This window comes from Diabrotica undecimpunctata, chromosome 1 (assembly GCF_040954645.1).
Source record: "Diabrotica undecimpunctata isolate CICGRU chromosome 1, icDiaUnde3, whole genome shotgun sequence".
Taxonomy (NCBI): Eukaryota; Metazoa; Arthropoda; class Insecta; order Coleoptera; family Chrysomelidae; genus Diabrotica; species Diabrotica undecimpunctata.
The window spans coordinates 120,242,933-120,258,984 of NC_092803.1; the positions used below are offsets into that span (position 1 = coordinate 120,242,933).

The 16,052-nt window shown below is 33.1% G+C and overlaps 1 protein-coding gene across 1 annotated transcript in view; it reads right to left on the reverse strand.

Annotated features, from left to right (window-relative positions):
- Window positions 1–16,052, reverse strand: part of LOC140452938 ((E3-independent) E2 ubiquitin-conjugating enzyme UBE2O) — a 52,493-nt gene that overhangs the window by 15,916 nt on the left and 20,525 nt on the right. The window contains exons 8-11 of the mRNA XM_072547259.1: window positions 14,213–14,389; window positions 11,348–11,632; window positions 8,013–8,304; window positions 3,591–3,966 (exon numbers count right to left, since the gene is read on the reverse strand). Coding sequence (XP_072403360.1) covers window positions 3,591–3,966; window positions 8,013–8,304; window positions 11,348–11,632; window positions 14,213–14,389 — 1,130 coding nt within the window. The remainder of the gene's footprint in view (window positions 1–3,590; window positions 3,967–8,012; window positions 8,305–11,347; window positions 11,633–14,212; window positions 14,390–16,052) is intronic.

Consider the following 16,052-nt stretch of genomic DNA (forward strand, 5'->3'; position numbering starts at 1 on the left):
AAGAGTTATGCAGTAACCATGGAAATACGAATCACGTGGTTTTGTTTAGCAAAGCGGCCCCTACCAGTAAACATTTTGGCAACGTTTGACTTTTAATCATGATTGTATAACGTCAGTTTCTGAACAATTTTTATCCTTGGCAACGTGACGTTATATAATCGTAGTTGAAAGTTTTAAGGCCCAAAATGTCTCTAAATGTTTACTGGGGAATTATAATGGTTTTTACATAATACACAGATTACATAAGCTCTAACATGTCACGTGGGGCTTATCTAAAAATAATTCCAGTTTTATTCACTTTTTGGAAAATATAATTTTTATAGAAAAACAATATGTAACCAACGATTAATTTTTATCAGTACATTTAAATATTTCCTTAAGTGAAAAAATTATTGAAATTTACTTGTGTAATAATTACAAATGAGATGAAAATATTTTTTCCTCAGAAAAATTTTCTGAGGAAAAAACTTCCCCGGTTGACATTCGACATAAAAACAAAATTGTTATTGTAGTGACGCTGTTTTTCAACTGACTTACATATTTTTGATTTCTTAGAAATATTGTTTTTATAAATAAATAGTAATTCAATCTTCATACACTTGAGAATTAGCATAATCCCACAATCCCTTTTTTGATCATTATTTACTTGTATTTCAAACAATTGCAAATTTATTTATCAGTTTGAAATAAATATTTTTGAGCGGTAAAGAATTAAGAATTGTCGTGTGAATGCTGTCTACAATAAGTAATAAAATATTTCCAAATGAATGAACGTTTTGTATCTATTACTGAGAATTTACCCTTAAGTACATTATCAAAAAGCCTCTTTTGTTGAAGTACCATGGTTATCAAATTATTATAAAAAGGTATTTGTTATTATTATTATTAGAGAGATTAGTAAAATTTTGTTTATATTACATCAGCTTTTCCTATTCTCATAATTTTCTACACACAAAAGAATGAACAAAAATATGATTATATTTATTAAATTTTAATTAGAAACATCATTAAACGTTTGAATTTAATTAAAAATATGTATAGTGAGATAAATACACTTTTTAATTAGATAAATACTTAGAATTGATAAAAATATGCAGTCAACTAATATTAGAAAGCAAGATGTATATACTATTTAAAATGTTTATAAAACTAAAAAAAACAACACTCAAAATCAAAACAGTAACTTAACCTCAAAGGTAAATAAACAACAACAGGATACAACAATTATATCGAATGATCCAATCCGAAAATTAGAATTTGTGAAACTTTAACCAAAGCTTCACCTAATAACTAAATATCAACTTACATTACCGTCATACAGCAGAAGACTGCCGACTGAGAGCGAACTGTACCGATCGTTAGTTCCAGTACTTGGCATAGCTGGCAACAATGTAGCTGTTCAGAGAATCAAATGTCGGGAAAATTAAAATATTAAAATATGATATACGTGCTGCCATCTACTCAAAAAATTGTTAAACTTTAGTTTATTTGAATACCACTCATTTTAACTGCGGCGTGAACATACCCCCTTAAGAGTACTTGCTGAATAACCATCACAAAAAAATTTATTTGTTAAAATTAAATTTTAAAAGTTAAAAAGTGAAGCGACACTTTCGTTCCGAATAATGGCCCTTATTCGGAACAAAACCCGCTTCTGCGGCATGAAGACACCAGCCAACTAACTGGTGATACTGAATGAAATTTAATTCTTTGACATGTCAAACCATTAAAAAGAAAACCTTCGTTGAACATCATGTGAAAGTGGAAATTTTGTTAAATGTCGTAGATAATCCAATGTCAAGCTCAAGCCCAATTGCTCCTCAAAATAATGTGAGACAAATAATTGTCCTAAGGTCATAAAAACTTCATCCATACAAATTGACTTTTGTGAAGGAGCTAACAGAAGACGATATGGATCGTAGAATGGCTTTCTGTGAAAGAATGATGAAATAAACTGAATAAAAATGAAATAGCTGTTGGTAAAATTCTTTTTTCATCAACATTCATATTGAACAGAAAGGTAAGTAAACCGATAAAACTGTAGATATTGGTTCCTATATTTGTAGATGGAAATTTAACAGCCAAAATATATTTAAGCATGATTAGAGACGAAGTTGTTCCTGCTTTGGGTTGACCAACTGCCTCACTAATGCAGTAGATCAGAACCTACTGAATGAAAATGTCTAGTTCCAGCAGGACGAGGCGACATTCCCATTATGATTTTATGGTAAAAACTTATTTAAACGAAATATTATCTAATAAATGGTTTGGAGGAAGTGGTACTATTGAGTGGCCACCTAGACCGATAGACCTTACCCTCTTGGATTTTTTTATGTGGAGTTATCTCAAGGACAAAGCATATGCAACATAGCCAACTAGCATTACAGATCTCAAAGAAAAGATAATTACAAAATACTGAATATTTCACCTCGAACAAAGGTCGGAATGAGTTTTATTTTTATTGTCATAACAAGGTGGATACAATTTTGAGCATTTATTTTAATGCCTTTAAATAAAATAAATATCAAAAAAATGAAGCATTTTTCGGGGAAAACTCGCTGTCGGGGAAAGTGCTTGTTTTTTTTATTCTTTCACGTTGAAATATTCGATTTGGAATTTGACGAATAAGAAGCTACTTTTCATTAACTACAAATGTGCTTATGGCTTTATATGTACATCATTTTTGTTGCTATTTTATAAGCTATATTTTTGCTAAGAATATTTTTTCGATAAAATACTTACTTTTTGAGTTGTTGTTGAAAAATGAACATATTTACTCACAAAAAACTCAAAGTATTAACTCAGTGAAAAAACTCTATAGAACAAAGGTTGCTTAGAATTAGTCAGTTTATCAAATTCCTGACTTATTTTGAAAGTATGTTTTTTTAGTATGCTGGCTATCGTTAAAGAACATAAGGGACAATATAATAAATATATTATTGATGAGATTACAAAAAGCCAAAACAAAGTATTGTTAAGGCTGCCCCATACCATTTTGACCTCAATCTGGGCAGAAGTAAAAAATTATGTAGCAGCCAAAAACACTACTTTTAAATTTGCAGATATGAAAATATTTTTTATGATGCAATAAATAATATTAGTCCAACTACGTGGCAGAAATGTGTGCAACACGTTCAACATAAAGTTGGACAATATAATAGAGAACCATATCGAACCTATAATAATAAATCCAGACGAAGACAGTAGCACACGTAGCTCCTCAGACTCTGAGTAATTTAAACGGTATGTTTTTATGCTTTGATAAACTTATGACAATGCTACTTTATTCATTCAAAATGTTCACTATGTTATGTATCTCTCAGTTAATGAATATTTTATTTTAGCACATTTTTCATCAATGGAACATTAAATTTTGCTCACAATGATTAAATTTCAAGAAATTCTTACACTAATAGTTTCAAAAATAAAAATTTTTAAAAATCATATGATACACCTCAGTACGACCCTGTTTGGCTTTCACGTGCTTTTGTTTACAGTTGGGAATTTGTAAAATGAATGTAGCTTAGAGATGTACATTGGAACATACTACATGTGACCCTAAATGTTTGCTCTACTGCCTAATAACTTACCTCTGAAGATCTGTAGGTTCAAACTTGGTTCCATAATAGTGATGCGTAACCGGCGCATCATCAACAAGCGTATAAGGCTCATTATCTCCGGCTATTTTTGCCAAAAATTTCGACTTCAAGGGACTTAACGATGAAAACGAGTCGTCGGGAGTTGTGGGCACACTCGGCAAAGGTGTAGAGCTGGACGGCGTCGCCACATTTTCGGAAGCTTTGGTTAATACGGTGAATGCTTGACTGCCGCCGATACGACTAATTATTTCGGCATAAGCTAAATCCATTCGTACTTTGAGCATTGAAAGAAGTTCTACGCAAAGATTGTCTGGTGTTACTGATGAAGAAATTTCTGTGCTGTCTGGTGTTAGTGGAGTTGTAGGTGCTGAAACATTTTACAGCATCTGTTTTATTTGAACACATATACTATATAAACACAAAAATGTATTAATAGCTTGTATATATAGCTACAAATGTTTGTAGCAAATGCTCTTTCATGCTTTTCTTTAATGTTGACATTTTTAAATGTTATACTCTTGCCAAATGAGAGGAACTTGTACATATTGGTTCATTTTTTTTATTGTAACTTTTTGAATAACCATTAAATATAAAGATAACATATAATTCACTTTAAAACCCTTTTATAGAATACTTTGACTTTATACAATCCCGTTACACTTTGGATCTTGACGTATGACATGACAGTTAATAAATATGTGTCAAATCTCAAATGATGACATATACGGCGGTTGTCTATCTCAGTGTATTCTATAAAATATTTTCCCGCTCAGCCTCGACATACTTCTGATAAGACTTTGCCATTGGAACCAAATCACACCTGTAACTCAATTCAACTGTCTATTGAACCCCCCCCCCCCCCCCCGAGACATCAAATGGGTAGTAGTGTGGAAATTAATCAGTTATCTCAAGACTTTTCACCTTTACCATCCTGCAGTTCATCGACACCTACTTCAAATAGGGGACGTAAAATCGGTTCTGCGGCTTTAATTACAAGTACGCCCTACAAAAATGATTTAGAAGCTAGCAGTAAAGAAAAACAAAGAAAAGAATCACTTAAAAATAAAGAAAAGTTGCCAAAATTTAAGGTTTTAAAGAAAACTAAAAAGAAGACGATGGTCAAAAATAAAAAGATAAAGAAAGTAAAAGAAGAAAGTGAATCTTCAGATTCCTCAAACGTTCCTTATGATGATGATTCAGATATGGATACCGATCAAGAAAGTGACGCAGAGTGTATTTTCTGCACTGCACATTATTCAAAGGACCAATATGGAGAAAAGTGGGTACAGTGTTCAAGTTGCTTCAGATGGTCACATGAAGAGTGTGCTGGTGGTGACAAAAAGAACACTTACGTGTGTAATTTTTGTATTTAAAAATAGGATCCTAATTTTGGATATGGTATCCAATTTAAGGAACCTTTTTTTTATTTGGAAAAAGTGTCATTTTTTACTTTTGCCTAATACTTACATTGTTTAATGATGAAATAAATATTTTAGTATGCATAAGTTGTTTTTATTGATGTTATAGCGTATTTTATAGTCGGTTCACAATTTGTTGATAGCTCACTACAAGTTTAACCCTAATTAGAAAACTGAAATACAGAGAGGATAGGTAATACGATATAATAGTAAAAACCAACCTAAAACTGACGGTTTAAGATGTTTTCGACTAACCCACCTTATATCTGAAGGAATACAATACCTTATAATCCTATTACGGGGGTATTTTGAATGGTTAGAGATGACCGACCAGTGTCGTAGAGTATATGATTGAAACATTTATTTGAACTAAATAAATATATTTTTTCAATTGTACTTATGTAAATTGTATTTTTTAATAAAACTTATTTATTTTATTCAAAAATAAAAAGTTTCTTGCTATTTGTAAAAGATACATTAATTTAATTAAGGAAAAAGGCTCCAAATTTCGCCTGGCAAAATTTCCAATGTGTTTTAAATGTATCCATTATTTTCGAATCCGGAGAAAACTAATAAATATTTTTGAAAAATTTAAACGCAGAATGAAAGATTACATTATTACTCAGGGCAGAAAGTCCCTGAAAACTTCTACAATGTTTATTTTAATATGTTATGTAACAGGGGTGAAAATAAAAGAGAAAATATAGTATAATTTTTAATTGAAAATATTGCATGCAAAAGAAACTTTTTATTTATTCTAATAAATATTTCATTCTGCCTTTAAATTTTTCAAAAATGCTATTTAGTTTTCTCAGGATTTGAAAAAAAAAATGGATACATTTAAAACACATTGAACATTTTGACAGGCGACATTTTGCGCCTTTCCCCTTTAATACCTTACGATTACAACTACTATTACTTACCTTATATAATTACGATTAGAAAACTATTCAAATTCAAAATAAATAGGATCAACTTCGGAATCCGAGTCGTCTTGAGGGTTAATAATTAGCGGTTGTGTTTCTACGGTCGCATCAATTATGTTATCAAGATGCCACATTTTTTGTTCTTCTTCTATTACATGTCTTACTGCATATTTCCAGTTTTGTTTTGTAATATGTTGTAAAGACTCGTATAACAATTCACGTACAGCTTGTATTTTACATGACGTATTTTTTCTATCCACATAACTTTTCATTTGTGCCCAAATGAGTTCAATTGGATTTATCTGGCAGTGGTAGGGTGGAAGTCTAAAGACTGTGATGTTTAGCGTTTCCGCCATTTTGTCAACTACGTATTTCTTGAACTTAGATTTGTGTTGCCGGGCAATTTTTAAAAGTTCTGCTTTTACCATTCCATCTTCGTAAGGCAGATACTTATTCCGTAGCCGGTCAAGAATATCCTGTTTCTTCCACGCATTCGTTGAAAGTCTTTCTACTAGTCGTGAATGATAAGGTGCATTATCTAATACTATAATTGAATTTGGTGGTATGTGTTCAATCATCTGCTCAAAATACTCTTCGAAAACATCAGCTGTCATCTCCTCGTGATAGTCTTTTGTGCTTTTGGACTGAAATTCCAACAAACCGTGCTTAACAAATCCTTTTTCACTGCCAATGTGAGAAATTATTAATCTACTGCCTTTACCAGAAGGTGGGGAGATACCAGTAGACCAACCTTCCATAAAGGCTTGCCTGGAGCTTAATATATTTTTATCTGACCAAATTTTTTTTAGAGTATGACCTGAGTTTACCGACGTTTCATCCTGGTAGAAGATGGGCCTTCCTTCAGCCCGGAATTTTCGTATGGATCTTAGATAATGTTCGTAGGTATATGGAATAAAAAATCACTCACGCACTGCATATAATTCGCAAAAGAAATATTCGAGACGCTAATTACTGCCGTAGACGCGGAAACACCGACGAGCCGTAAATTGCATGCGCTCAAAAACGTACTAAACAAAAAAATTGTTTTCGTTCGTAATAACTTCACCCTTTCAAGTTAAGTTTCGAATATAATTATATTATTAAAAATCTGGGGAATTCCATCCTAATTTTCTTGCAACGAATAGTACCTTCGGATATGAATTCCAGGTTTTCTAGTAAAGTGATTAAACGCGAAGATTAGTATTGAAATATCCAAAGAGATAAGGTATTCTTATTTACAAAATTGTTAATGGTTAAATTCTTATTTTTATTAATATAATATAATAACCAACATTAGTCGTGAAAGTTTTAATTGTTTTTTTGCTAAATATATTAGTATTAAAATATTATCAATATTATATATAACAGTATTAAAACATTATATTATTATTTAATGAATAAACACCTTAGGAACGCCTATGATTTACGACCGTTTGATGAGTTTGAGGCACATTTCGTGCTCTCAACAATTTGTGAACGAAGAATAAGTACAAAAAATTATTCTAAAATGTTTTTTTGATCCAAAAAAATTCAATTAAAAAAAAGTATCCAATATTAGGCGCCTTTCCTCTACCGGTAAAGCATGACATATCGAATGTGCTAAAATTAATTTTGACCATTTTTTATTTACATTTAACTTTATAGGGTTACACTTGGTTTTAATTGTTCCCAAATTAACTCTATAGCATTGAAAACACAAAAATAAGGGGAAAGTCTCAATATAGCGTGTCCACGCTTTTCGGCAATACTCTGTAGGGCGTATAATTTGTTAAATTGCTTCGTGTACAGAATTTCAATAAGTTGTTTTTTTTTTGTATAAAAATTTTCGAAATACAAATTGTTTTCCGTTACAAAGCGTTGCAGTTTAGCTTTCTTTGAAGATGTATTTGGTATCTTAGTGAGCTGTCCGGAATGATAGAAAGCGTTGTCAAGCACTATTTCACTGTTTGGCTCCAAGTTTGCGATTAGTAAAAATTTTACAAATTTCAGCAAGTAAGAGAAGGTTTAGCATTAAAAGAATTATTAGAAACCTTAATGTTTCATTCAAATGTATAAACAAAAAAGCTTACCAGTTGAGTCTTTGCACTCTTTCTTCTCAATTTGTGCATTTATTTTATTTTCTAATTTGATCATTTTGTTAATATTTTCTTTTTCAGCAACTTTAATTTTCGCGATGGACGGACAGAAGTTGTCACAAGAAAATAGTCTCCCTCTCAATTCTACGCCGAGAGATTTCGCTTTTTCTTTGGCTTGTAGCAGTAGCACTTGAAAATGCTTACTTTTTAGACTAAAATATGAGGTACCCAAAAGCTTATCCAAGTAACTCGAGTTTTCGTATATCAACAGCAGATCTTTGACGAACTGAAAATAAAAAATATTGTTAGACGAAGTTAAAAGGAATATTCACATATAGTTATAGGAAAATAATGATCGGTGTAACCGTTGCAAATAATTAATACTGAATTTCATTGAATATTTTGATAACGATAGGCTTATTAAGTCACTTATCGAAACCTACGTTCAACTAAACCTGCCCTCTAACGGAGAGGAGTTCCACCAGGGGTACGCCATTTGTCACTGTCTTTGTTGAGGAAATGGAAGAGGAAGCTATTCAACAAAGCTAAAGTAACCGAAGAGTGGGGAGAAAAGAAGCCAAGAGATACACATGGAATAAGCACTGTGACCAAATTGAAAGCACTCATGCTTGTGCTAGACTTCAAAAGGTGCTCTTAAAGAAAAAAATACAACCAATTAACTCACTCCTAGATGATAAGACCGAGTATACCAATACAGGATCCTTGGATCACCAATTGACTGCGGATCAGCAGGTAACGAGGCTTTGCAGAGGTCTTCAAGAACTAACTGACAGACAGTCAAAAAGAATGTAAACTATGAAAAAGTAGCATGAGAAATAAACTCATGTGAGCCGTATAAATCACCAGGAATTGAAGATATATATCCAGTGTTATTATAAAATGGACCGGAACTTTTGTACTGCAGAATATACAATGTACTCAGAAATAGTGTGGCCTTCGGGTACATACCTAAAGCATGGTGAGAAATTAGAGTAACTTTCATTCCTAAACCGCGGACAAGAGGACGGGAAAAGGCAAAGTCTCTAAGACCAATAGGTATAATGTCATTCGTACAGAAGACATTAGAAAAACTGCTCGATAGGTATATCAGGGATGAAATATTGGTACATCAAGAACATCATGCCTATAGAGCAGGGAATTCAACCTAGACAGCACTCTATAGATCCGTAGAAAAGGTGGAGAACACCATTGAAAATAAAGAGGTGACGCTGGGAACCTTTTTAGATATATAGGGGGATTTCGACAATACTTCGATAATGTCTATAACAGTTATACTAGACTCGGAACTTACCTGGAACCGGTAATTAGAAAAAAATAACAAGCAGTGTAGTGACAACTCTTATGAGGGCCAGACGCATGTATGGAAAGAGATGGGGATTAAAACCGGACATAATGCACTGGGTGTATATAAAGGTGATTAAACCCTCAATTATCTAGGCAACGGCGATGTGGTGGACTAAGACATTTCAAACAGTTGCAAAGAATTGTGTATATGGGGATAACTGGTGCCATGTATACTACTCCAACAGCAGCTATGAAGACTCTATTAGGCATGCCTCCCATGCATTTGATAATACAAGGAGAGGCAAGATTGGGAGCCTACAGAATAAAACAATCACTGAAACATTGCAATAAAGGAATAGGGCATACGAGTATCATAAGAACTGTAACGAAGGGCATTTAAAATGAAAAACCAAATCACATGACAAAAAAATATAATTTTAAGAGTTAATATAGGGTGTCTATTCCAGACAGAAATGTATGGAGAAACAAGGAGTATCACAACCATCAGAGTAAGATGTGGTATACAGATTCAACACTAGAGGGGGTGTGGGGACACGAATATACTTCAAAAATCCAAGAATTAGCGAAAGCTGTGCCTTGGGGAGGAACTGCACCGTTTTTCAAGCGGATATTTATGCGAAACCTCAATATTCAAAGTCTGACAGTAAAGTGGTACTGAAGGCACTGGCGTGTCAGGATGTGACGTCCAGGCTGGTGTGGGACTGCATCAGAGAACTGAATGAACTGGAACAAGGTTGATCTTGTCTGTATACCAGGGCATCAAAGGCAATGAAAAAGCAGATCAACTTGGTAAAGGAGGATCGAATGAATCAAACGGACCGGCTGTGACTCTGGGAGTGCCAAAGGTACGTAGGACTGTAGAGGAGTGGATCCGAGAAAGTCATGAGCTATATTGGGAGATAATCACAAAACGAACACATGGGAAAATCTTCGTTAGTCTAAAATGTACAAAAATAACAGAGGAACTGCTCCATATGGACAGGAACAAACTGAGAACAGTAACAGGAATGCACCAGTAAGAGAATTCTTGATAAAATATTCATTTACAATGGATACCTTAACTGCAGACTCTGCAATAAGGAATCAGAAACTTTAAAACATGTGTTATACGATTGCGAGGCGCTGAACGGCAAAAGACAAAAACTATGAGGGCAACCAAGAGAAAACCATGGTATATTTAGGACACACCAAGCAAAAGACCTGTACAAACTTCTACAGGGTACAAAAATTCTAGACTGGGTGTAGAAAACAAAAATGGACAGCAAACACAATAAGTTTCAGCTTCAGTGACAACGGAGATCTTTTTTGATCATTTGACCAAGGAAGAAAGAATCGAATATGTGTTAAACATGCAGTAACAGACTACTGACTAACACATTACAAAATAAAAATTATAGATAATCCATACTGCAGTTGTGGCAAAATAGGAACATTGGTACGTATTCTACTTGAGTTTCCAATAAACAATAAAACAATTAATGAACTATATAATGATTTAGTCAGTTGTCAAGTAGGTCTTCCAATAGACCTAAACTGTATCAATTTTTCAGAAAATATTAACATTTTTTATGTACTTTATCAACAAATTATAAACTGTAAACTTAAATTGTAAAATTACTAAAAAGAAACAAAAAAGTGTTTTTGTAGAGAATTAAGTAGAGAGCTGGACAAGAGTTTGCTATGGAACTCCGAGGATACCATCGTCTTGTTTATACAGAAATATTCTTTGACTAACTGAGACTGGTTCAATAACAAAGTGCAAGTAAACTAACATAGTGATGATACTGACTTCACAAATACAACAAAGTCTGGCTAATTGGTCGTAACCAAAGTCATTCATTCCAGGAAAAAAACCTTCCATAAAAGCATAAATCAGTCAAAGAAGCATTAAGCAAATTATTTTGTTTGTTTTTTTGAAAAACTTACGGCGAAGTATAAACTTCGCTAGTGTAATTAATTAATTAAAAACAATGCAACTTAGGTATACTTTAAACACTACTTACTACAAAAGTTTCCAATATAGTATGTTGTTTGAAGGCATCTTTTAAATAAATTATCCTATTTCTAACAAAATCTAACCGAGCTGCCAAGTTTTGCAAGACTGTTTCGTCTGTCAAATCACCAGCATACGATTCTATACTTTCAGTCTCCCAAGAAACACAAGCTGCATCTTCTTCAGAAGATTCTTCATCCGAAAAGTCATAGTCCGTTGTTTCTGGAATCAGTTCTATATCTTGCGGCCAACAATTCTCCTCTTTACCATCTAACCATTGCACTTTTACATACCCCTAGAAAGTCAACGATTAATTTAAAACAGAAGTAAGATCATATTTGTAATAAGTTTTTATACAAATATATATAAACTTTATCACATTAAAGAATTTACATCAACAAATTTCAGTTAAGAATGATCTGGTGATATCTAATGTATCATCTTACTAATGAAAGATATTAAATTGCAGCCAATATTTAAAACAGCTTCTAATGTCTAATATTATAGCGACATTTTTGGTTTCACGTTGATTTCAAGATTTGTAACCATCATCATCAGTGGTGCCATTGCCCTAGTTGAGCCTCGACCTTTCCTAGTTTATTTCGCCAGTCGTTTCTGTTCATTGCCAATCATTGCCAGTTTGCTGAGCCAATCTTCCTCGCGTCCTCGTCCACACCATCCCTCCATCTCAGTCTTGGTCTACCTCTACTCCTATTTCCTACTGCGGCCGTTAATAGGGTTCGTCTGGGTGGGTAATAATTTTCGTTTGATCTTGACACATGTCCAGCCCATCTAAGCCTACCTATTTTTATGAAAGATATTACATCTCTACCATTAACTATTTCTTTATACTTCTCGTACAATTCGAAATTATATCGCCTTCTCCAAATACCATTCTCACAGATTGCGCATATTATTCTGCGTAGTATCTTCCTTTCGAAGACCAGCAGACAATTTGCGTCTATTTTGGAGATGGTCCATATTTCTGACCCATATGCCAGCACTGCTAGGAAGGGTGTTCTATATACTGTTTGGTTTTTTGGATTAAATTTTTGTTTTTTAGCTGATTATTTAGTCCAACATTTTTTCGCTATCAGTACCCTTCGTTTTACTTCTTCAGATATGTCATTATCGCTTGTTATAAGAGAACCTTCTTCTTCTTCGTCTTTTGTAAGTTGTCGTTCCATCGTTTTCGCGGTCTTCCCACTGATCGTCTTCCTATTGGGAACCGTCTCTTGCCGTCTCTACTACTATATTTGTTGTCGTTCGGCTTATATGATCTTTTCGTTCTATTCTTCTATTTCTTACCTGGTTCTTGATGTTCTCCACCTTGCATATACGTCGTATATCTGTACTTCTAGGCTCTGTCCCATAGTGTCTTACTATCAATTTTTTTAAGTGGTTTCATCTCTGCTGTTTCTAACATCATTTTTGTCCTCTCTGTGTCATGTCTTGTTTCTGTCGCGTATGTCATTATTGATCCGATGACTGTTTTGTAAATCCCGCCTTTCGTTTCTTTCCCGATATTTTTATTTCCCTATATTGTTTCAGTAGTAAAAGTATAAAAGTACGCAAGACTGCATACCTTGGACACATACTAAGAAATAATAAATATAGTCTTCTGCAGGTCATCATGCAGGGTAGAGTCGATGGCAAAAAGGGAATAGGTAGAAAGAGGAAGTCATGGCTGCGAAATATTCGAGAGTGGACAAACATGACTGTAGACGAATTATTCCACGTTGCAAAAGATAGAGAAGCCTTTAAAAATGTGGTCGCCAACCTCCGTTAATGGGGACGGCATAGGAAGAAGAAGAAGATATTGTTTCATTTAGGCAGCCTACGGCTCTGTTTGCTCTATTCACTTGATCTTCCACTTCAGTTTCGAGCTTTCCGTAACTAGATAATGTGATGCCTAGATATTTAAACTCCATCACTTGTTCTATTGTCTGACCTTCCAGCTCCAATTAACATCTTGGTAAAGTTGATGTTGTAACCATGCCTTTTTTTTTGGGGAAATTAACATGTTAAATTTTCTGGCGGTTTTATTAAATTGGTGCAGCATACGTTGTAAATCATCTTCACTTTTAGAGAGTAGTATTGCGTCGTTGTTGTTTTTCTCCCATTTGGTATCCTTTTTTAGTTCTTACTTTTTTATTATTTCATCCATAATCAGGTTGAACAATAGAGGACTCAGGAAATCTCCCTGTCTTATCCCATTGCCAGCTTCAATAGGGTCGGTTAGTTCTTCTTCTACTTTTATTGTGTTGTTTTGGTAGATATTTTCGATCGTTTTGATTATTCCTAGAGGTATCTCTCTTGCGTACAGTAAGTGGATAACGTCGTTTAATTTGACCCGGTCAAATGCCTTTGTAAGGTCCATGAAACATAGATATGCCGATTTGTTGCATATCTATGTTTATTTAAGTATCTATATTGAGAGAACCCAGATAAACTTATTTACTACCTCATTTTAAGATTCGTACACTTCTTTAGTAATCCGAAAACCATGTAACACTGTGAGCTTTTGACCTCATGTGTATGTATATAGATCAACTTACTTGAAAGGCCCATAATCTAAAAATTTTTTAACTCTATTCCATTGCCGCCGCTCTCTAGTTTCTCATTCCCATTTTGTCTATATCTTCCTTATCTTTAAGTCATTTTTTCGTAGTCAACCCTTCTCTTCTCCCATTTATCTCTTCAATTTCACCATTTGTTCGTCTCCTTCATCCTTGTCTTCTACTCTAAGTATCCTGAAGATTTTCCTGAACACACTCCACTCATAGATATTCAAAATATTTGTAACATTATGTATAGAATGTGACCAATTTTGTTTGCTTGAAGTTTGAAGTTATACATATACAATGCTTTTTACCTCTATACAACTGTCTAAAACTTTTCCCATTTTTTCATCTTGAGCAGGTTTGGACTTAACTATACTACGTGGACGGAACACAAATTTTGAATGTTTGACCAAATCGTAAACACTCATTTCAGTTATTGCTAATTCAGTGGGTTTCTTTTCGTTTTCCGAGTAAGTAAACCATTTAATCTACAAAAATAAAAAAAATCATCAATTCTAATAATACATTATTATGATAAATTCGTAGTACGACTCAGAATTTACTCTAAACACAATAGGACTTGAAAGATTTTTTTAGAAAGCGCAGTTAGCAAAAAAAATCGATTCTTAGTATAGTAGATTAAGATATGCGAGGTCTGTACCAAAGTCAAAAAGTTTTCAGTGCCCTCTGTGGGTATGAGTGTAATCATAACCCTTGCCAATCATAAATTGCCGTACATCGCAGGTATCAACCAATGACGTATAATATATAGACCCAGCCAATGGTGAATATAGTGACACAAACATGATTCTCTTTTGTATTGTTTACTCTGTTTAATGTTGGTAATGCCACAGAATAATAAACAATCAGAATGCCAACTCTGCTTGTCAAGATAAGTACGCGCATCTCGTTCGCGCAGACGGAATCAGCCATGTTTTAAACGGAACCAGGGCTGTTCGGTGAAATTTTATCTGATGTGCATAGAAAAGTTAACCCGGTTTAATTTATTTGCGGCAACCATAGACATAACATGCACTATTTTATTTGTACTTTTAGTTGAAGAATAAATTAAATTATTTCAAATTTACTAAATTATCAATCTCTAAAAATTTAAATTACAGCTCTGTCGTAGCTAGTCACAAATTTCTCAATCAGACTCTATGTTTCCGTAAGGGTAAAAGAGGTCGGTAAATATAAGCTGAAATTTGAAATATTTGTTATGTATGGATTCCTACTCACTTTATAATGCTCTAAAAATAACGGATTCTGTATTCTAATAAATATTTTTTCTATAATTCTCATATAAAAATTTCCTGTTTTGATATCATTTTTCAAATATTTCGTCCATTTTTATTGTGTCATGTCACTTTTCCACCAATGTTGTCATATTTTCAAAAATATTATTTCTTGGAAAATTTTGTAAAAATATAAATTTAAAAAATTTTATTTTGTAAAAAAAATTTTGTTATTCATCAGTTATTAACTTGTTTATATCGCAGTTTAGATTACGTTGAGTTAGGTTTGATCAGGTTATGTTTTGTCACTAAGATATGTTAAGAAGGTCGAATGTCGGCCTTATCGTTTATATATACGTCATTGGTATGTTTGTTATCATTTTTGTGTTAGCATAATTTATATAAAATTTTTGACGATTATTTACTTAATATTTTAGTAAAATGCCATTTAGTTGTCTTGTTTGTGGCCGCAGAAGTTCGAATACCGAAACATCACTTTTCAGGTAAGTCATTTTTAAAATGTATATTGTTTTATAAAAATATTAAGTTATGTATTGATAGCAGTAAAGGTGTTTGGTATATTTACTAAATAAATTATTATACATTACACTGTATACTTAAGAATTTCAACTGAATTTTTTTATTAAAATCATTTAAATATAATTTTTCTAATTAGTCTTTTTTTTCATCGATTTCCTTATGACGAAAAAAAAAAAACTCATAAAATAAACGAGCACCACGTTGTTGTAGTAAACATACCTTCATTCGACAAACGATAGGTCTTTATGATACTCGATTATATAGCAAGCATAGCCGACTGCTTGGTCTATATTATATTATACGTATGGGTCTATATTATATTATACCTTGGTATCAACGGTAAGTGTCTAGTTCACAATAGGAAGTTTTTGTAACT